At 47.4% G+C, this 22,786-nt stretch overlaps 1 protein-coding gene across 5 annotated transcripts in view; it reads left to right on the top strand.

Annotated features, from left to right (window-relative positions):
- The window catches only part of MYLK (myosin light chain kinase), a 276,708-nt gene that overhangs the window by 213,072 nt on the left and 40,850 nt on the right, over positions 1-22,786 (top strand). For all 5 annotated transcript variants that reach the window (XM_007985581.3, XM_038003419.2, XM_007985580.3 and 2 more), the window contains 4 exons: positions 8,118-8,168; positions 8,956-9,083; positions 11,161-11,314; positions 18,271-18,573. In XM_007985581.3, the coding sequence (XP_007983772.2) occupies positions 8,118-8,168; positions 8,956-9,083; positions 11,161-11,314; positions 18,271-18,573 (636 nt within the window). The remainder of the gene's footprint in view (positions 1-8,117; positions 8,169-8,955; positions 9,084-11,160; positions 11,315-18,270; positions 18,574-22,786) is intronic.

Here is a 22,786-nt window from a genome sequence, read left to right as displayed (position 1 = left end):
CAGATTAACTGGACAGTTAGGAGGCTGGCCTCCCCACCCCTGCTCCAGGTTTCCCAGGAGCCTTCCAGATCCAACGTTTTGACTCATGTTTTTATTGGGCTATTTAACTTCCTCTAATATCAATCTTCTATCTAGAGTGGAAGGCTCAGCACCTGGCAGTTTTGATCCAAGATGCGACAGCAGAAACTGATCCTTTTAATAGAAAGTTATGTAAAAATTCAAGCCCCAGGGCTATATTTCTCAGTATCAGTGCCCAGGGCTGGGGAAGAATGTTCCTTGGGAATTCCCAGGTTAACAGAAATCCTTAAGGGTTTCACTCATTCCTTTATGGCCATTTATCAGGCATGTGCCAGGTACTATGCTAGGCACTGCAGATACAGAAGGTAGATCCTATCCCTGTCCCCAGAAGCTTGCCATAGTGTGTATGTTGGGTACAGGTTTCTGAAATAGCAGTGCCTGATGAATGCTGTGATGGAGCTACCTCAGAGGGCCATGAACCCAGTGGGGCATTAGTGGTACTTGAGCTGGGACCTGCCCAAAGAATGTGCAAGAGCCATCCAAGAGAAGAGGGCCCAGCATGTGCAAAGGAGCGAAGGCAAGAACCTGGTGTTGCAGAAACTGAAAGACATTCCATGTAGATTACAGAGCAGTACTTCCCAAAGGAAGGTGCAGGGACCAGCAGCAGTAGCAGCACCAGCACCTGGAAGCCAAGGATCTGTGTTTTTATTAAGTTTTCCAGGCAATCATAATGTAGGTTAAATTTTGAGAACCACTAATATTGAGTGTCGAGGGTGTGATGAAAGTTGTCCCCTCTTGGGAAAGCCAGCAAGAAAGTTGGGGATGAAGCCAGGGACAGAGCTCAAAGACCTCATAAGACGAGTTGAATTTGATCCTGAGTGGCAGTGGGCAGCCACTGAACAGATTCGGGCAGTGAAGTGACATCATATTTGCATTTGAGAAAGATCACTTTGGCCACAGTGTGACAGATGTGATGGGGGACAGGGGACCAGAAACCTAGGAGGTGATGCAGTTGGGACTACAGTGCTGGTGGTGGGAAGGTAGAAACTGGCAGACTGAGGAGGTGCTCAGTTGGTGTAGTCAACAGGCATTAGTCAGGGGATATGGGCAGGGAGGGGACTTGGGAGAAATGGGGACAAGGAGCAGGTGTGAGGAAAAGGTCTTGGATTTGGTTTTGCACATGGTGGACTGGCAGTATGTGTTTGGCATCTCCCTGGGAGATGATGGTCAGGTAGTTAGATGTATTGGTATGGGCTCAGGAGAGAGGTGTGGCTTCAGGGGAAATGGAGGCAGGAGAATAGGGGATGGAAAGAGGAGCTCAAAGGGCAGCGGGGAGCACAGTACCCTGGGGCAGTGCTCTACCAGGAAGGATGTGTTGCCTGGGCTGACTGCCTAAAGGAGGTGGCTGAGCCCCTCCTCAGAGGGGCAGCCTGAGTAGGGCATGCTCTGCCCTCCCTGCCTGTCCCGTGGCCAGCAGCCACTATGGAGTTTGCAGAGGTGCTTGGGTTTTATTTTCCTTCTAGGATGTTCCTCTCTGACTGGCTAGTACATAAAGTTTGTGGTGTCAGAGAAGGGGATGAGAGACAAAGGGCTGACAGGAATAATAAGATAATAAGAGTGACTCCAGAGGAGAGGAAACTAGTTTGTGAGCCAAGGAGTACTGTGAGTTTGGGCATCTGGACAAGCAGAATGTCCCCTCTTCTGAGGACCTGGACTGGATAGAAGAAGCACAGGTGCTACATGAGAGCTCTCAGGTCAGTGTAAGGCTGAACTGGCCAACAGGGTGGTGTACCACATAGCTGAAGGGGCCAAACTTGCCCCAAAGGACAGAGAAGTCCTCTGGGGATCTGTTTGTTTCAGAGAGGCGGATGGTGGGGGGAGGGGCTGATGTTAGAGCATGCACTTAGGCTGAGCATGGTGGCTCACTCACCATCACGCCTATAATCCCAGCACTTTGGAAGGCCGAGGTGGGAGCTCACTTGAGCTCAGGAGTTTGAGACCAGCCTGGGCAACATAGTGACTCTCTACAAAAAATTAGCTGGGTGAGTGCTGAGATGGGAGGATCACTTTAGCCCAGCAGGTTGAGGCTACAGTGAGCTGTGATCATGCCACTGCACTCATCCTGGGCGACACAGCAAAGCCTTGTGTCAAAAAAAAAGAAAGAAAGAGAAAGAAAAAAAAAAAAAAACATGCACTATATGCTATACTTTCTTTATAATGTAGCTTAACTCCACAACAAATTTTATTTATTCCATACCCTGGCTGGCAGGAGGCTTGGGTCCCATTTCCAGCTCCAGAACATCTGGTTTTACGAACCCAGCAAGTCACCAGACTTTTATGAGATGCCATCTCCTTTTTCATAAAATGGAGACATTATGATGCTGCCTGCTGTATTTGATTGGGATAAGAACCAAGTGAAACGCTCCCTCTGAGAAACCGGCTTTTACAATCAGGTGTTTTCTGCCTATAAGCCTAGTATACAATTAGTGGATTTCAGCAGACGGTCGTATAAAATATGTATAGAATAAGATATAAAACATTGTTAACACTTAAAATTGTTTTTACTGATAGGAACCAAGCCAACTTCAAATGCTAACCAATTCAAATAATGGTAGCTCCAAATTTACAGAACAAACATAAACATTTGGCCTTCAATCCTATTTAACTATGACACTGAAAGATTAGTTAGGGCTTCACTTCCAGTCAAATGGGTTTACCCAGAGCCACCAAGTATGGGGCAGGACTTTGGAGTCCCCTGATTTCATGTTGCGCTCCTAGCTCTTCACCCCAGAGACTGTCAACCTCCTTCCCACACCCTCTGGTGCCCACCCCACTGGTGATGCCCATCCACAGCTATATTAGTCTTCCAGGGCTGACTTAAAGCATGGCAGACTGGGTGGCTTAACCACAGAAATTGATTCTCACAGCTCTGGGCTAGAAGTCCAAGATCGAGGTTTCTGCTTGAAAATGGCAATCTTTCCCCTGTGTCCTCACGTGGTCTTTTCTCTGTGTGTGCGTTTGTCTGGTCTCTCTCGCTCTCCTCTCTCCTTCTCCCGTCCTCCGTCTTTCTCTCTCGCTCCTTTCTCTCTCTCTCTCTTCTTCCTAATCTCTTCTTATAAGGACACCAGTCAAATTGGACTATGGCCCACCCTAATGGACTCATTTTAATTTAATTACCTCTTTTAAGGCCCTATTTCTAAATACGGTCACATTCTGAGGTACCAAGGGTTAGGGCTTCAACATGTGAATTTGAGGAGACACAATTCAGCCCATGACAACAGCCCTCCACGTAGCTCCTCTGAGCAGATGGCCTCCTCTCTCCAGAGATCAGGTCTGGGCTCCAGTAGAAGCCCTCTCTTCTTCCCTGGAGGGCCTCTCTCTTCCCAACAGTCCTGGACGAAGAGGGGCAGGGCCTTTGTGGCTCAGCCAGTCACAGGCATCCCATATCGCATCTGGTCTCCCCCACCAAAGGATTTGGCTCCCCATGCTCTTCCCTCTAGCATCTTTGGGCTCTCCCTCTCCACTGTGCCCCAGCCGTTGCTTTCCACCTTGTCATCTTCTCTCTTTTCTCACCTCAGAAGAAACCTGAGCTTCATATTCCTTCTTGTTTCCTTGTTTCTCTTTGTCCTTTCACCTCCAGCATCGTTGACTATTTCATTCCCCACTGTTTACTCAAGAATCTCCTCTGGGGTGACTTTGGACCATGCTGTCCCATGGAACCTGGCCTCTCCAGCATCACCATCTCTCACTCCATGCTGGGCACACCTGGCGCTCTTCCCAGCATCTGCCTTCCTCTACCCTTGCTTGTTGCGACACTCCTGCTCTCAGGGTCCTTCCACAGCCCTCTCCCATGTCTCAGCTTCTTTACTGTGGACACACCTGGGATCGAACCCTGAGCCTCCACTCATCTTTCATTGCACTCTCTTTCCCCAAGGAAATGGCCCATCTTCACAGTTTCCATTCTAATGGCTTCTTTAATTCTGGAATCTTTCACTTCCAGTCTCCACCAACCTCCCTCTGGAATTCTGATCCTGGGCTTCTAACCTACAAACAGATTCAAACAGATTAGTCTGGTACTCCTAATTCTGTATTCCTTCAGTATGACTTTCCATGTGTATCTACGCAAGAAATCTCAAAGTAATCTGTGTACCTCCCTCTTGTTTAGCCCCTTAAATTCTTTTAACTTTCCTCTGCCTCTCATTTGCATCTTCTTTTCTGCATGGATCTTGATCAGTGCCTTCCAAGGTATGGCAATAGCCTCCTAATTGGATCTGTCCCCCAAGAGCTGGAAAGGCCTATCAGGGACCTCTAGCCCAGCCCAACTGCTGTTTGAGTGAGGACTCGCTGTTCACTCAGGACAAAGCCTCAGCTCAACTCTCTGTGATGAAAGAAATGTCCCACATCAACACAATGTGATAGCTACTAACCACATATGGTTATTGAGAACTTGAAATGTGACTAGTGCAACCAAGGAACCAAATTTTTAATTTTCTTTCTTTTTTTCTGAGATAAGGTCTCGCTCTTCACCCAGGCTGGATTGCAGTAGCAAAATCATGGCTACTGTAACCTCGAACTCTTGGGCTCAAGCAGTCCCTCCCAACTAACTGAGACTACAGGCATCCACCACCATACCTGGCTGTTTTTATTGTTTTATATAGAGACAGGGTCTTGCCGTGTTGCCCAGGTTAGTCTTGAACTCCTGGCCTCAAGTGATCTTGCCACCTCGGCCTCCCAAAGCGCTGGGCTTACAGGCTGAACCACTATGCCTCACCTTAATTTTGTTTAATTTAGAGTGTCCACTATCCTCATACCCCTGCTGTCCGATATCAGCCCTGTGCTCTGCCACCCTCCTCCAAACATCACCCTGATTCTCACCTCTGAGCCACTGTCTGTTCCTGACCTGTGGGTTCTCCCTTTTCTCCAGTTCAGACCTTCCCTAACCTTCAGGTCCATCTTACATCCTATCTTTTAGCCTTCTAACTAACCATCTCCTCCACCAACAGTGTTCTTTTTCCATTCAAACAGCCACATCATGTTGACTGAATAACACATCTTTTTTACAACTTTCTATGTAATTTATCTTGAAATAATTTGAGACTCACAGAAAACATTGTAAAAATAGCATGAAAAATTATTGTATATACCCTTCATCTAGATTCCTCAAAGGTTAACATTTTACTATGTTTGCTTTTTATTTTTTTGAGATGGAGTCTCGCTCTGTCACCCAGGCTGGAGTGCGGTAACACGATCTCAGCTCATTGCAGCCTCTGCCTCCCGGGTTCAAGCGATTCTCCTGCCTCAGCCTCCTGAGTGGCTGGGATTACAGGCATATGCCACCACAACTGGCTAATTTTTGTATTTTTAGTAGAGATGGGGTTTTGCCATGTTGGTCAGGCTGGTCTCAAACTTCTGACTTCAGGTAATCCACCCGCCTCAGCCTCCCAAAGTGCTGAGATTACAGGTGTGAGCCAACACACCTGGCTTCGTTTTTTCATGTATTCTTTCTCTCCCTCTCTTTTTCCATTTCTCTCTTCCTTCTACTTCTCCACACATATATAAGTATATATACACACATATATATACACATACATACACATATATATACGTATATACTATGAACAGTTTGAAAGTAATTTACACAAAGAATACCCTCTACACCTAAATACTTCAGTGTGTATTTCCTAAAAACAAGAACAATCTCTTATAAAGCCACAGTTTGATGATCAAAACATTAAATTAACACTAATCCAATACTATCATCTAATTTATTGACCTTATTCAGATGTTGCCAGTTATCCTATAAATGTCCTTTATGGCAAAATAAAAAGAAAAAAAAGCCTTTCCTCTTTCCTGTGGACCACATACCTTGACATTTAAGACCCTGAGGCCTGATTTCTTATATTGTTTGGTTTCCTCCTCAGTACCCAGGTTAGTTGTGTATCCTGATTGGCATTTGCCTGGCACACAGTAGGCCCTGAGTAACTTTTTGGAGATGGACGGATGGATCAATATGACAACGAGCCAGAGTGAACTTGGTGGAAGCCCTCACCCTGGGCTTAACCACACAGCCAGCAGCCATCCGCTCCGTGATCTCAGTGTGCTCCTGTCAGGGACTGCTGCCTCACACAGTCCTCCTGGGGCATTCGGTGGGCAGCAGCACCCGTCCCCTGGTGGAAATGCATAACAAGTTCCACCAGTTACCAACTTGTCTGTGGTCACAGGACAACCCATATCCAAGCCAATGACACCACTTCCCCTTCATCTGCAGAGGTGAAGCTATCTGGATGAATAGTTGTTAATATTAGCCCACTCATTCATTCAACAAATCGTTACTGAGTGCCTACTGCGTGCCAGGCACATTGTTACACAGCAGTGAACCAAAAAACTCCCTGCCCTCAGAAAGCTCACAGTTTAGGGGGAGGAGAAGGGCAGACAGTAAATAAATAAGTGAAGATATAGTTTTTCACATGGTGATAAGTGCCATGGGGTGGGGCGTGGGGGACCTAAAGCAAGATGAGAAGGATGAGGGCTCCTGGGGGCAGGGCTGCCGTTTGTAGGGGGTGGTTAGGGAAGATCTCACTGGTGGCTTTTCCTCATTTTTTATGTTAAGGTATAATTTCCCTGCAGTGAACTTCACCCTCTTTAGTGCACAGTTCCATGAGTCTTGATAAATTAATATAATCATGTGACTCTCAGCATGGTCAAGATCTGGTTCTGTCACCACAAAACATTTCCCTGTGCCCCTTTGCAGCCCACCCCTCCCCCACCCCACCTCTGGCAACCATTCATTAATCTGTTCTCCATTCCTATAATTCTGCCTTTTCTAGAATGTCATATAAATGGAATCATACAGTATGTGACCTTTTGAGTTTGGCTTCTCTGAGCAGAAGAAAAAGATAAATCATTGAGATTTGTCCATGTTCTGTGTATCAGCAGTTTGTTCCTTTTTTATTGGTGGCATCAATGTACCACAGTTCATCCATTTGGATACCTTCTAGTTTTTGGCAATTATGAATAAGGCCCCTGCAAATATTCGCATACAGGTATTTGTGTGCCTGTAGGTTTTCATTTCATTTGGATAGATAGGTTAGATGGCTTTTGAGCAAAGACATGGAAGAAATATGAAACAAGCCGTGACGACAGCTCAAGATGTTCTTGCACATGCACTATACTGTGATTTAGCCAAGTGAATAGGTTTGTGCTGCATAACTTTTCTGTTTGAGTCATTTTTCTCATTTGAGTTATTTGGAGGAAGTAGGAGTAAGAAGGGAGGAGACCATTTATTCATTCATCCATTCATCCATCCAACAAACATTTAAAAAAATGAAAGCCACCAGTCCACAGTCTGACCCAAAGGAAGCTTGCGACCCTTGGATCCACACCAAAGGCTAATTTTAGTTGGTTTATCTGACATGACATAATTTCCTTTCTGAGTTTCCTGAAAGTTAGGGTGAGAGAGTGGTTAATGAATGTGGCATTATCATCTTCAAAAAGGGCTCTGGGAGCATAAGCATTTTGGGGAGTTTTTAACCTCATTGGAGGCTTCAGGGACCCTTTCATAGGTCCCTGAGAACTGATATTCTTTTTTGTCCGTGAGGTTGGCTGTATGAAAGAGCAAGGTGATCTCTCAAAAGACATATTCATTTACTTTGTTTATTTATTTATTTATTTATTTATTTATTTTGAGACAGAGTCTTACTCTGTCACCCAGGCCTGAGTGCAGTGGTGCAATCTCTGCTCATAAGAGCCTCTGCCTCCCAGGTTCAAGTGATTCTCCTGCCTCAGCTTCTTGGGTAGCTGAGATTATAGGTGCACACAACCATGCCCAGCTAATTTTTTTGTATTTTTAGTAGAGATGGGGTTTCACCACACTGGCCAGGCTGGTCTCAAACTCCTGACCTCAAGTGATCTACCCGCCTCGACCTCCCAAAGTGCTGAGATTATAGGTGTGAGCCACTGTGCTCAGCCTGAAAAGACATGTTCAAATAAGAGTCCTCCCTGGATGAGGGGTCAGTGTACAAGACTGCATCTTCCTAGGATCAGGAGCTTTGTGAAGAAACAGAACTACAGGAAATAACTTGTGGACTTCTTTGTTCCAGGTGATGCAACTGTGAAAAAGAAACCTGCCCCCAAGACACCTCCGAAAGCAGGTAATTGGCCACGGCACTATCTGGGGGCAAAGAAGTCATCTGCCATGGGGTTTTGCCTTTACCTTGATAGACTGACACCTGAGTATGTGATCCCAGGAGAAACCCCACTGCAACCCCACCCCCACCCTCAGTTCCACCTGTGCATTTTTCAGGCTGTTTGCTCGTGGAGAGCCTCTGCACAGCTTGGCTCCTGGTCCCATTCCACAGCTTTGTCTTTCCTTCTGCTTCTCATGTTGAAGGCATCACACAGGACTAGCAACTCTGCTGTCTGCCGCTTCTTTGAATTCTGCCCTGCCATCCATCCCCTGCTCTGCCCTTGTGCACATGACCCCTTCGGGGCTATTTTTATGCCTGGCTCTGTGTGTCCTTGTTCTATGGAGCCCTTGTCTGTTTTCCACTGGATGACACTTGAGGACTTGAATGAAGCCTGCCAGCCAGGGTGACCTGGAGGTTAGAAGGCAAGGTGCTGCTTAATTCATAGGTGACTTAGGACCTCAATTCAAAAAATTAGGGTAAGACACAAATTCCAGTACAACCAATAAATGGAGAATCATGCCATATAAGTCGTGTGGGTCATTTCTGAGGGAATCAGAATGAAGAGGGGAACAAACCTAGCAGGTCCATGAACTTGGACGTCCTACAGCAGGATCGCTGCCCCTCAGTCTTACCCTGAAGGTTCTGGAAGCCAAGAGAGAAGCCAACAGACCACCGTGGACAATGGCATCAAATGTGATCAGAATGCCTGAGACCCTTCCACCTCGCTTACTTTCTCCCTGTCCTCCCTCAGCAATGCCCCCTCAGATCATCCAGTTCCCTGAGGACCAGAAGGTACGCGCTGGAGAGTCAGTGGAGCTGTTTGGTAAAGTGACAGGCACCCAGCCCATCACCTGTACCTGGATGAAGTTCCGAAAGCAGGTCAGTGACGGGATGGGGTGGACATTGGGGGTGCTGGGAACAACCCGCACAGCCTTTGGACCGAAAGGGATGAGAAATGCCATGCTGGAAATGGCCTTACTCTTCATAGCTTTAGAAATAGGAGAGGCCGCTCCCCTACCATCGCTCACCTGCCAAACCTGAGTTCTTGCTAACCTTTGCTTCTGAATCTACCAATAATTCCTGCCTTTGTAGGCAATTTGTGTAATAGAGAAAAGTGTGAGGGGAAAAGTAGAAACCATCCATGGCCCTCATCTGATTTGATAGCACAGTCTAGAATCCTATTCAGAGTCAGGAAAGTCGAGCCAGTGACCCAAGATGACCCTTAGACTCCATGAGCTTGCTGTGATTCTGGGTCAGCCTGCTGATTCCTGTCTGTCATAACTGCTTAAACTTGCCACATGCTGAAGGGATAAAAGCAAATGTGAGTATTTGGATAGAAGAATTGTATGATAAATGGAATCGTGTCTGACTGACCCAGAAATCTAGCTACAGTTTATCATAATGGTTCCTATGGAAAAATGTTTGAATTTCCAAACAACCAGCTTTGAAAGGACGTGGGGAGCCCAGCAGCGCCACCAGTCCTACGGTGGTAGTGCGTGTCTGTGCAGCTCCACCAATCCTGCGGTGGTAGTGCGTGTCTGTGCAGCTCCACCAATCCTACGGTGGTAGTGCGTGTCTGTGCAGCTCCACCAATCCTGCGGTGGTAGTGCGTGTCTGTGCGCATGATCAGCAGAGACCCTGCAATGGTGGGTTGGCACAGGAGCGGGAAGTTGTGAAGACTTATTCTGAGCCCTCTGTTGCTCTGTTTTAAAACCACTCAAATTCTCCTAGGCCCAGAGATGAACACTTAGTACTAACGGGGAGGAAAGTAGGGCTGGTCTCAAAAGATGGAACTAAGAAGCTCGCCTTTCCAGAGCATGAATCCCAGAGTCTGTTTGCCCTGAGTGACATCTGGACTACTGTTGTCTGAAATAAGATGGAATCTCATCACTTTTCAGAGACGGTTAGGCAAGTCCCAGCTCTGCCCCTCAGAACTTGCTGCCATGAAGAAAGTGTTATCTCTGTGCTATCCAATATGGCAGCCACCAGCCATATATATGTGGCTCTTGAGCACTTGAAATGTGGCCAGGGCAACTGAGGAACTGAATATTTAATTTTAATTAATTAACAATTGTTGTAGCAGCTTTGTTAAGATATAATTCATATACCATAAAATTCACCCTTTTAAAGTGTACAATTCAGTGGTTTTCGGTAGATTCACAAGGTCGTGCAAGCATCACCATTATCTAATTCTAGAATCCTTTATCATCCCAGTAAGAAACCCCAGACCCATTAGCACACATTCCTCCCCTTTCCCCAGGCCCTGACAACCACTAACCTACTCTCAGTATTTATGAATTTGCATACTCTGGACGTTTCATATCAATGGAATCATACAGTGTGTCATCCTCTCGTGTAGCTTTCTCTCTTTTTTTTTCACTTAACATACTCTTTTCAGGGCTCATTCATGTTGTAGCATGAATCAGTACTTCATTCCTTTCAATGAATTAATAATAAATATTCCATTGTCAGGACAGACCATATTTTATTTGTTCATTAGTTGATGGACATCTGGGTTGTTTCCACTTAACTAGTTAAAATTTAAATAGCCACATGTGACTAGTGGCTACAGCATTGGACAGCACAGAAGAGGTTAGAACCCGCTGGAGTGGACCTTGTGAATGACTGCTGAGATGAGTTCTCCTATCATCCCATTCCAGAGAGGTAGAGGGAGACCAGGGTACTTCTGGGAGCAGTGAGTGCTCAGCTCGTTCATCCATCCTGCCCCTGCTCCACACCCTCCTTGCCCACCACAGACCTGGCACCCTCAGGGAAGCTGGGCTCTGGATGCAGGAGAGAAGGGGCCTCAGGGGGAAGTGCAGAGTCCAGACTAGACTGAGCCCCCCACAGCTTGTCCAGCTGCATCCTTCAGGAAGCAGGGAATGGGGAGGAGCCCCCTTCCTTGCCTAGCCCAAGGGCCCAAGGCTCCAGCACCTGATCCATCCTCCACCCTTAGATCCAGGAGAGCGAGCACATGAAGGTGGAGAACAGCGAGAACGGCAGCAAGCTCACCATCCTGGCTGCACGCCAGGAGCACTGCGGCTGCTACACACTGCTGGTGGAGAACAAGCTGGGCAGCAGGCAGGCCCAGGTCAACCTCACTGTCGTGGGTGAGTCTGGTGGCTGGGTGGCATGGAGCTTGGGGCAAGGGGAAGGCAGGGAGCCCCCAGGCAAGATACGTGGGCCTCAGGACTTCGTCACCCGTTCTCTCTCACCACTCCTGTGCCTGATTTATAAGGCACCACAGAAAGAAGATCATGGCAACCTACAGACTCCCTGCTAGAGCCTGCTGACCTCCAGGCTCAGCGGAGAGGCCAAGGCTGGGCAGAAATCCTTTTCCCTGTCTCTATTAACACCTCTCTGTGATAGCTGTTCCTGGAGTTCCCCGCCCTCAGACCTTGACATCTAGCTTCTTTGAGAAATGCGAGACATGAGGCATAAACTTGATCACCTTCTTGGCCCCCACACCACAGGTGTCTCTATCTGTCCCCATCCTGACTCCACCCTCTAGGCTCTGGGGATGGCCCACCTTGGGCCCACCGAAGGCTACTCCCTTCTCCTGTGCTCTGGACCCCAGGCCCTTGGGGACTCCACCATCCCTACTTCTCTCTTCAACCTCTTCGTCTTTCCTGGCTCCTCCCAGCAGCCCATAAGTGTCACCATCTTAGCCAGATGCACAGGCATGAATATCTCCTGTAATGTTCTCTCTCACTCTCGCCACCCTACGTTCTCTCTCTGACAGGGGTGAGTCTCTACTGCATTTCTGCTTCTTCACCTCCCAGCACCCTCCAGCTTCCTGTGGCCTCACCCCTATACCCCATTAGTCTGCAGGGACTGTTCTGAGGTCACCATGACCCCCCAACCCTGACTCCACTCGCTTTTCCTTATCACCTCCTTCATCCCACAATTGAGTGGGGTCTATCTCCAGATTGATTCTCAAGTTCACTTTTCCTCTCCTTCCTTACCACTGTCTTCGTACCCTGGTCAGCTCTGTCCTGGAGCATCAAGAGAGTTTTCTAACCAGTCTCCCACAGTTGTCATGTTCTGCTACAGTTGTTCCCCGTGTGGCAGGTGCTTGGGACAGTGGAAGAATGAGCAGGCAGAGGAGCAGACAGATAGAGAGTAGACTTTATGCCTCATGCATTGTGGGCCTTCATATGTTGTGCGTGTGAAAGCCTTTGACCTGGTATTTATTGATATGTGCACGACACCTGAGCAGGTTTTCCATTTGTCCTTGGCTTTCAACCTTACAGGGTATATTTGTGAAAATTAGAAAAAGGGGTCTTGCTGGGCAGAGTGAAAAGGGTACAACACCCCCAGCCTCACCCCAGAGCTCATGACCTGGCCTTGGGGAGGACAGGTTGGCCCAGATGCCCCCACTAGGTCCCTTTTATGCAGTGTGCAAAACTCTCAGCTGTGTGTGCTGATCCCAACCTTAACTTCCTGCAAACTAGCCTTTCCTGTGTGTTCCTGGTGCACACACACGTGGGCACACAGAACAAAAGGATCTGTTGGTAACGGGGCTTGTGTGGCTACGGTGGTTAGAAGTCTTCCCCTGGAATCTCTCTTATGGAGGTATCTAGACATGAAGTTAGAAGTTGGAGACATTGACTCTTAAGGTCTCTTGTAGCTCTGACATTCTATGATCTCCCAATTCTGTTCTCTGACATTCTGATTCCTCGACTCTGTTCTCTGACATTCTATGGTTCCTCACCTCTCTTCTCTGGTGGCCTGTGATTCCTTGGCTTTGTTCTCTGACATTCTGTGATTCCCTGACTTAGTTCTCAAGCAGTTTTTCTCCCCATCTTCATCTCGTACCCTCACCTTAGGACTAGGATGGACAGGGCTGATGTTTCCCAGCCTTACGCAGGAGAAACTGAGGACTAATCTGAATAAAGTAACATAGTGCGTCAGGGGTTAAGTGGGAACTAGCTCTAAACTTTCAAACACTTGTCCTCCAGTGCCACTCATGGGAGTGTGAAGTAGGTACAGAATGTCCCAAAAGGTAAAGGAACACTCTGGCTATAAAATTCATCTTGAGAGGGACATGCAAGCCTTTTGGGGAGCTGTCCACATGCCATGGAGTTGTTGATGTCTGTACCTCCATTTTTTTCATGCTGAGCCTTAGGAAGCCCTGTAGCACTTCCCTCCAGCCCCTAAGAAGTTGGGGAAGAAGAAGTCCTTGTCCAACCAGGTGAATAGGGAAGATATAAGGATAAAGGTCAAAGTAATACAGAGCTGGGAAGACAAATGAGGTGGCCAGTGAGCTGTGCCCATGCCAGCTACTAGAACAGACCACAGGTTCCACGCCCTGGCCCAACTCCCCAGACAGGAAGTACTGTGAAGCCCCCTGGAAGATTGTCCCTGGACACGGGGGACCCGGGAGAGGGAATTCACAGAGGACTGAGCTCCAGCATCCACTCCCCACCCCCGGTTGTCCATATTCCTCTTTACCTTCTCTCTTGCTCTGTTTCTCTCCCTGGCCTTGTTTCTTCACCCTGTGTTCTGTTTCAGCCATTTCTCAGTGTCTGTCATCCTGTCCCATGTCCCCTCTTTTCCCTTTGTCTTCCTTCCTCTGACCCCCATTCTTTTGTTTCTTTCGGTTAGAAGTTTCAGATCGGAGAAGACTGGTGTACAAGGGGGTCAGGGCATGGGTTTTTCATCTCTAAAGGAGAATAACCCTTTTCTCACTCTGTCTCTTTTTGGTGACTCCAGGTGCTTATTTGAATAATTTCCTCCCAAGCAGTCAGGAACCTGTGGAGGTGGTGATCCAGTTTGCTGGTACATTCAGATCTGTTCTGAAGCACTGATTTGGCCCTATACTCCTGTCCTATCAGCAAGCATCAGTTCAAACTTTTCTTTGATGTTCTGTCTCATCTGCTCCTCCTTAAGCAACTTTGGGGTCAGCTTCTTTGAACTGCTTTTCTGTACTCAGCCGTCCCTCCCCCAGCCCCCACGATGCCCAGCTCCTGCGTGGTGCCACGCACTCCCCTCCTCCGATCACCACTGCGCGGGCTGCAGTTCTGGCCTTTTATGGTTTAGTTTCTTATTCTCTGCGGCCAGTGCTGACAGGGCCATTGGCGTGGCTGTCCGCCAGCTGGCAGGAGCAGCATGTTAAGTGCCGTCCTGGGAGGGGAATGGAATGGAGGAGAACCGAGGCTTTCTGTCTGCCTCCCCCTCAAAGAGCTAAGAATAGAATTGCTCAATAAAATAGGACTCACATTGATGGACACAGCAAAGCCACATTCATTCAGAGCCCATGCACTTAGAATTAGTTCAAAGTAAACCTAGATGAAGCTCAGATTTACCTGTGCATCTCCAGGGGCATCTTTGTATTCTCTGATCAGGGTTTATTAAGCAGATGTAAAACGTACATGAGGTAAAACAGGAATCACTTGGCCTGCTCCAGACAGTCTTCATGCATTTACAGACCAGCTAAATAAGGCCAGTTTAATACAACTCCTCCTTGTTAGCCGCAAACTTCTCTTATTGTATATTCTTTAAAGGAACACTTTCTTTTCAGATCATCTCTGACTCCCATTTTTCAAACGATAAAAAAACTAGCCTTTCCCTCTGTTAGCTTAAATGAGTGATGTTTAGCTATTTCGGAGACTTATTATTGTTATATTTTAAAAGGCAGCCCAGGAATTTGCGATGCTCAGAGCCTCTTCCTGTGCTTGCGCCCCTGGTCTTGGCCTGCAGGGAATGAGGGAGGGGGCAGTGAGCAGCACACCCAGATGGATTCCTTAAGGTCACTCACCCAGCGCGAGAAAAGCAGGTCTCTTTTCACATTTTTAAAGGAGAAAAACAAAGTAGAGAGAACCCCAAATACCCAATAATCCCCAAATGCTGAGTTTGGAGCTTGCATGATTTCCCATCTTAATGCTCAGCTCAGGCTTAAGCAAGACGCCTTCTTGAGCTCATTCTGCCTGATAGCCTGGAAGGTCCTGAGCCCTGGAGTGAGGGTCCAGAGGCTTTTTGGAATCTCCTTTTGGCTCTGCCACTGACTACTGGGTTTTCTTGGTAAGAAAAATGCCTTAGCTGCTGAGGACCCATTTCTCAAGGGGTAGGATTATCCAGGTAGATGAACCTTGGGGGTCCTTCCAGCAGCTGCTGAAGTCCCAGGGAAGGGACATCCAGGTGGCGCTAGGCACAGCCACTGGTCGTCTTCAAATAAGCGAGTACCAAGAGACCTCGAGGGCAGTTACTCTAGTGGGAAGCTGTAGGACGGGATCCTCCGTTTTCCTGGGAATTAGAACATTTGCTGAGGAGAAAATCCTGGAGCTGGTGCCATTGGAGACTCTTGTCTTAGACTCAGCTGAGTTTCCTAGTCTGTTAATCAAGCCTCCAGGGAGCCCTGGGAGAATTCAGAGGAAATGTGGAGTCTCCCTCGCCCAGAGATGCCCAGGGTCTCCCTCCCAGTCTGAGTGTGTCGCCGTGGAGGACAGGCTCACAGGAGCACCCTGTTCTAAGGACATCTGTTCTTTTCTGAGGGTTTTCATCCCTCACTTGTTCAGCCACTGCATGGGGCTCATAGCTTAGAAAGAACAGAAAGCATTAAGTGCATCCCACAGCTCTAAAGGCAGGTGGAGGGGTGGGAGGCCTCCAATCTCGTAGGACTTCTGACTTGGGTCTTTTTTGAACTCCTTAATTTGGTAGCAAATTTCTTAAAAGTGTTGGAGTTTCACTTGGAATTAAAGTCCCTCTCCTCGAATTTTGCATCTTCTCTTGTGTGACAAGTCTTATATATCACATGTGTCATGTATAGGTTCTCATTTTCAGCCAAGAGACATCTGTTAACAGGGTAGGGTACAAATCTGTAACAGGGTTGGGTACAAATCCGTAACAGGGTTGGGTACAAATCCGTAACAGGGTAGGGTACAAATCCGTAACAGGGTTGGGTACAAATCTGTAACAGGGTAGGATACAAATCTGTAACAGGGTTGGGTACAAATCTGTAACAGGGTTGGGTACAAATCTGTAACAGGGTAGGGTACAAATCTGTAACAGGGTTGGGTACAAATCTGTAACAGGGTAGGGTACAAATCTATAACAGGGTTGGGTACAAATCTGTAACAGGGTTGGGTACAAATCCGTAACAGGGTAGGGTACAAATCTGTAACAGGGTAGGGTACAAAACAGGGTAGGGTACTCTTCTGCAACACCCATTTCTCAGTTTTCTTTTCTTGACCAAAGCAAAAGGAAGATCAGTTGGCAGAGTGCATTCATTTGTAAACCCACACGACTCCAGCCGTGGCCACTCACATGGTTTCCAAGCAGCCTTCTCTGGGAGGAGTAGTGGGTCTGTCTTCCATCCCTCTTTAGGCTTTTTTACTTCCTTAGCTGGGTCTTGAGAGGACTTGAACCACTTGTCTTTAAGAGAGTTTAGAGTAATAAACATCTTAGCCAAAACCAGAAATGTTTCAAAAAAGGCCAATATATCTCTCAGAACAAACAGTTTTTCTAAGAGAACATATTAAACAGCCAGCAAAAGTGGTTCCATCACAGGAGGCCTCTGGCATGACTGGCAGCACTGGGAAGTGGCTCTGTCACAATCCCAGAATCATTCCCAGGGCTTTGGTTACTGGGGATAGACAGTTTCTAGGCAGCACATTCTGAGCTGGAATGTGGATCAGCAGGGCTGGGAGAGGGGACAAGAATGAATATGAGTATGAGTATATATGTATATACATATATACACATGCAGATTTTTCTTCTCTATATACACAGGGTCATTTGCAGAAATTGCCTTTGGCCTTCCTACCTTGCTGGGGGTGGGAGAGTAGCGGTCAAGTACTTTATGTTTGCTGACTTTGACGCTTGCAAAAACCCTAAGAGGTAGGAACATATTGGCACCATTATCTGAATGAGGAAGTCAGGCAAACAAACCAGTTTCAAATTTGCTGGGACTGACATAGCTTAAAAGCATGGTTTCAGTTGCTAGTTTGTGAGGCTTCATGAACTCAAAAAGCATTGGGGGAGATGAAGGGCTAATGAACACAGATATCTGTAGCTAACCAACCATCTGCAAAAACTAAATCTGAAAAATAGGAGAGTTTTGCTCAGATAAGCAACTAATAAAATCAGCAAAACTCAAGAGCCTCATTAAAGTATTGGCTACCATGATTTGACTTGAAGTTGGCAGCACTGCTAGTTCTGAGGCCAGGTCATCTGAATGAGAAGGCAGCCAGCCAAAAGGGCCACTTCTTATTTGTATCCTCAGCTCATTTTCTGTCCATTAGTCAGGGATGGCTGTGATTTGCTATTGTGGTTTGCTTTTGAAATTATTTATATCTCAACAGCCCTCTGAGAATAAAAGAGGTAGGGTAGGAGTAATTTTTAAGTATATAAAGTTAGAAATAAACTCCTACAATAATCTTGACAGTAATGACTAGTCAAGCCAGCCACTCTTCTAAGAATTTCTCACAACCACCTGTGATGCAAGTGCTGTTATTCACATTTTACAGATGGGGAAACTGAGGCACAGGGCAATTAACAGCTACTGTGTGGGGACAGATCCGTGTTCAAACCTGAATCTGTCTGACTTCAGAACAGAAACATTGTGCTATACCGCCCCTTGCTGGGGCAGGCATTTCTCAAGACCCAGAGAAAGTGGAGGCAGACCCCTAGTTATGTCACAGGTCATTGGCCAAGGGCCTGAAGGACAGACACACACTCAAGCTGAACTGTCTCTCTCTCAAAACATGTTTTCGATGGGAAATAGTCCACGCCTTCTTGGCAGTTTCCTAGATCTGTTTACTCTGACAAATATGTTTATGACTTGAGCAAAGTACAGGAAATCGTGACTTGCATGTAGACTGGAAAACTAGCAATAAAAAGGAGGGGCACCTTTTTTGGAGCAAATAGTTATACATGGGGCTTTCGGAACAGGTGGATTTGTACATAGCTCTAACTGTGATATGCGGATGAGGGAAAGAGACGCAGGACCAGGGACTTCAGAGTGGGTTCTCTAGGCTGCCTTTCCCCCATGACACAGGTAATTCAAAAACTTCCTTTGCCTGCAGTTCTGGAAAGTGTGGGTGATGTTGTGCTTCTCTATCCCCAGATAAGCCAGACCCCCCAGCTGGCACACCTTGTGCCTCTGACATTCGGAGCTCCTCACTGACCCTGTCCTGGTACGGCTCCTCGTACGATGGGGGCAGTGCCGTACAGTCCTACAGCATCGAGATCTGGGACTCAGCCAACAAGACGTGGAATGAACTAGCCACATGCCGCAGCACCTCTTTCAACGTCCAGGACCTGCTGCCTGACCACGAGTATAAGTTCCGTGTACGTGCAATCAACGTGTATGGAACCAGTGAGCCAAGCCAGGAGTCTGAACTCACAACGGTAGGAGAGAAACCTGAAGGTAGGCTGCCTTCACTTCATCAGTGGCTTGAAATAAATATGCATGACTGACCTTGTGTATGTAAAGACTGTACTGAAAGGGGTGAAGAGGAACTGAGGAAACATTCATGATGACTGGCAGGGTCTTTTGGAGTCTTGGTTTCCGAGACAGTGATGTTGAGCCATTCTTCAAAAGTATTAATACTTAGGACATTTCAAAAAACATTGAACCAGCAGTTGTGGCATGCTGCCACCAGCGGGCGATGGTGTGTAACTCAGGGGCATAAGAGTTCAAGCAGGCCTCACGTTCCTCTTCCACCTTCCACCCCTTCTCTCCTCCTCTTGTATCCATAGTTGAGTGTCTACTTGGTGTCAGATTCTTAGGACACAAAGATAAGACATGGAGCTTAAAATCTAGGGGAACGGAGGTGTGTATGGCTAACTATAATGAGAAGGGATGCGTGCTATTATAGCTGGGTAAACAAAGAGCCAAGGGGACATAGAATGCATGGAGCATTTTTCCCTGGAGACCAAGGAAGGCTTTCTGGAGAAGGTAACACTTAATCTAAGTCTTGGAAAGTGGGATAGGATTCTAAAAGGCACGAAATATAAGGCAAGGCACTCTACAAGAGGAAACAGCATGAGCAAAGGTTACAAAGCAATGGCAGTGTGTGGCATTTTCAGATGCTCGTGTGTGGCCAAGGCATATGTTGTGTGAGATAGAACAGGAGGAAGTAAGACTAAAAGGGCATTTTAGGTGAAGTTGTGAAGTTCATCAAACATTCTCAGGCCGGGGATCAGGAAGATTAGATCTGGTTTTTGGAGAACTAGGGAAAGAGCAGGGCTTTGCTGTTCACAGTGCAATTGTGGACCAGCAGCCTTGGCATCCTGGAAGCTTCTTAGAAATCAGATCCCCCAGGCCCTTCTGGGCCTTGACTGAAAATGATCCACTCCTTAGGGGATTCAGAGGCACATGAACGTTTGAGAAGCACTGGAGTGGCGGGTAGGTCAGAGGAGATCAGACTGCAGTCAGCCATACCAGATGGGCCTCTGGGATGACAATCCAGGAGAGGGATGAAAAGGGCATGAACTTCAAGCCTCGGGAGGTAGAACTGACCATACTTGAGGACTTTTTGCATAGAGAGTTGAGGAAGAGAACTGGAAGATTCTAAGATGACTTACAATTCCTGGCTGCGGTAACTGAACACAAATTCAAGAGCCAGCTAGAGGTTTATTGTTATAATTCACCATGGCTAACATGTATTGAGCACTTACTCTAAGCTTACGATGTGTTAATCACTTTATATGCATCGTTTTATCCAATCTCAATAGCCCAATGAAGCAGATACTGTTATTACCCTCATTTTACAGATAGGGGAAATGAGATTTAGAGGGGAGAAGCCACTTGCCCAAAGTCACAGAGCTTGTCATTGGTGAGCTGATGCTTGAACTCAGAGCTGTCTGGCCTGAAGCTTGTGTTCCTTTGGTTAGACTGAGGGAAGAGGTCAGGCTGCCTTCCAGGTTCCTGACTTGAGTGACTTGGAGGTTATATAACAGGGAGTCTGGGAGGCGAGGGGAGCTGTGGTTTCAGCCCTGCTGAGTTGAGGCATCTGAGGGATAGCCAAGGGAAGGTATCCTCAGACTGTTGGGTCTAGAGTCCAGGAGAAAGGTTTAAGCTAGTGCTGCAGGCTTGGAAGTCTTTACTATTTAATTAATAATTGAAACCATGGGCATTGATAAGGTTACAGAGAGTGTGGTAGAGAAAGTCAATACCAATACCATGAGGAAGGAGCCTGCAGTACCAGGAGAAAGGACTGAGAGGGGAGAGAACCAAGAGGAGGCTGGAGTCTCAAAGAAACAGGGGAGGGAGAGGTTGCAAAGAGGGCTTCATAAACTGCATCCAATGCTAAATAAAGATGAAGGAGATGAGGACTCAGAGGGCCTTCAGATCTAGTCCTTTGGTTGATAGTGATATTTGTGATCAGTCTGTAGAGTTTCCACTGAGTGAAAAGATGGTTGCCCTTGTTAAGGAATAAATGGAAGAAAGAGAGGCCAGAAGTATGGAATATTATTTCAAGAAGTTTTGTGTGAAGAACAGGAAAAGGACATTGTAAATTTAGGATAAGAGGCCGGGTGTGGTGGCTCACACCTGTAATCCCAGTACTTTGGGAGGCTGAGGCGGGTGGATCGCCCGAGCTCAGGAGTTCAAGAGTAGCCTGGGCAACATGGCAAAACACCATCTCTACTAAAAGTACAAAAAATTAGCTGGGCGTGGGGGCATATGCCTGTGGTCCCAGCTACTCAGGACGTTGAGGCAGGAGGATCACTTGACCCCAGGAGGCAGAGGTTGTAGTAAGCTGAGATTGAGCCACTGAACTCCAGCCTGGGTGACACAGTGAGACTCTGTCTCAAAAAAAAGAAAGAAAAATGAATTAAAGAATATAGGATAAGAAAAGGTTGGGGGTGAGGAGAAGGTGGAGGGACATCAAAGGAAGAGAGCTCTTGGAGACAGCATAATGTAGAGTTGTGAGGCAGATGGTAGAAGACTCAAGTATCAAAGGAGACTGAGCTCCACATGCAGAGTATCACTTGAAAACCAAAACTGATCACTAGGTGAGAATGTAATTGACTCCTTCTAACTACAAGGAATTAGAAATCAAGTGAGGCAAATAGTGAACATGAGCAAAGCTCAGAAAGCGAGAAAGCGAGCAGGCCTGGCATCTAGAGCCATCGCGAGTATGGAAACTGTCATCTGATTCAATGACCCTCTTTACTTTTGAAAAAAATTTGAAATTAGGTACAAAACAGGTATTAAAACTTTACTTTCAATTAAACAAGGGCTCCAGAAAGAAAGAAAGTAGGGTACCAATGGAAAACATACCAACTTTACAACTTTATGCGAGCAGCTGTGTGTTGGGTGGCCTTTACCCGCTGAGCCCTGTCAATATGTGTAGAGCAGGTCTCCTTGAGAGCTGTGGCACAAGTCACAGAGGTGTGGTGCCTGCTCCTGGGACAGCTTTTGCAGGGTCCCAACTACTAGCCACTCCCAAATGTCTGTTAGGGGACACCGAGTAACAAAACTGCCATCGCTGTCTTCTTACACCCCCCCACACACACACACAATGTCCCTCTGAAATGAGCAGAGTGGGGGCTGCATAGAGTGTGGGTCCCAGGGGGCAATCAAGTTCCAGTCTGTGTTGTTAGGATGTTACTTGGAAAAGTGACAGGAAAAGGAATAAGATTGCAGTGTGAAGATGTTCACTGGCTGGAAAGGAAATGGTTCAGGTCTGTGCTATGGTGTAAAGAAGGAGGGGCTGGAGAATCCCTGGCTAACCCCAGGCAGCAGGACCAGAGGCCATGGGAGCTGCGAGGTGTGGCCCCCAGGGGTCCAGGACAGCTGCTCCCAGGGTTGTGGGGAGACTCTGCCGGGAGGAAGAGCTGGAACTACCTGTCTGGGGCAAGTGACCTCTCCCTTGTGCCCTGCCATCAGCCCGCTGAACCCTCTCTGGGCCCTCAGACTCCCCTCCCCTGCTGCCACCCCTCCCAGCTGGGAATAGACAAAGGGCAATGTTGAAATCACTTGAAATCCAGAGGAGGTGTCCAGTTCACCCAGGGCTTCTAGACAGGAAGCTACTCCCCACCTGAGGCTGGCTGGATTACCAAGGGGGAGGAGGAAGACGGCAGAACAGTTGGCAAATGTTAGGCCTCAGGGCAGAGGACTCTGGTTGGGGGGATTCCAGGTAAAAGTCCTCTGCGGTCTGCTCCAATGCTTGTTAGTTATAAAACTTCATAGGCCATCCCGCTGCTGAAGAGGGAAATGGCCCTTAGGGAAGTGGCGTGTGTGTTCACACGCAGGCATATGTGTGTGTGTTGGCAGAGAGGTGGGATTGAGTGAGAGGTCATTGCAGGTCATTTCTGTGGAGCAGTGGGGGTGGGATCATATTGAAAAGGCAGTGCTGATTAACCCACACTCCATGAAGCCCAGCTAATGTTGGCTCTGACCTTCACCACTACCACCACAGCCACCGCCACTCCTGCCTCTCGCTCTTCTACTTCGTCCTCTTGCCTCATTTGCATCCCTGTTTGTACCCTAGCCCTCACCTCACATTCATTCACCATGTGTTCTGTGCCCCTCCTGTGTTCTAGGCACTGCCATAGGCACTGGGGATACAGTGGGGGACAAAGCATGGGTTCCCCATAGAGCTCCAGTGGCTTCTCTATGCTGGAGCCACTCC

The sequence above is a fragment of the Chlorocebus sabaeus genome, chromosome 22 (assembly GCF_047675955.1).
Source record: "Chlorocebus sabaeus isolate Y175 chromosome 22, mChlSab1.0.hap1, whole genome shotgun sequence".
Taxonomy (NCBI): Eukaryota; Metazoa; Chordata; class Mammalia; order Primates; family Cercopithecidae; genus Chlorocebus; species Chlorocebus sabaeus.
This window is presented reverse-complemented; position numbering and strand designations above follow the sequence as displayed.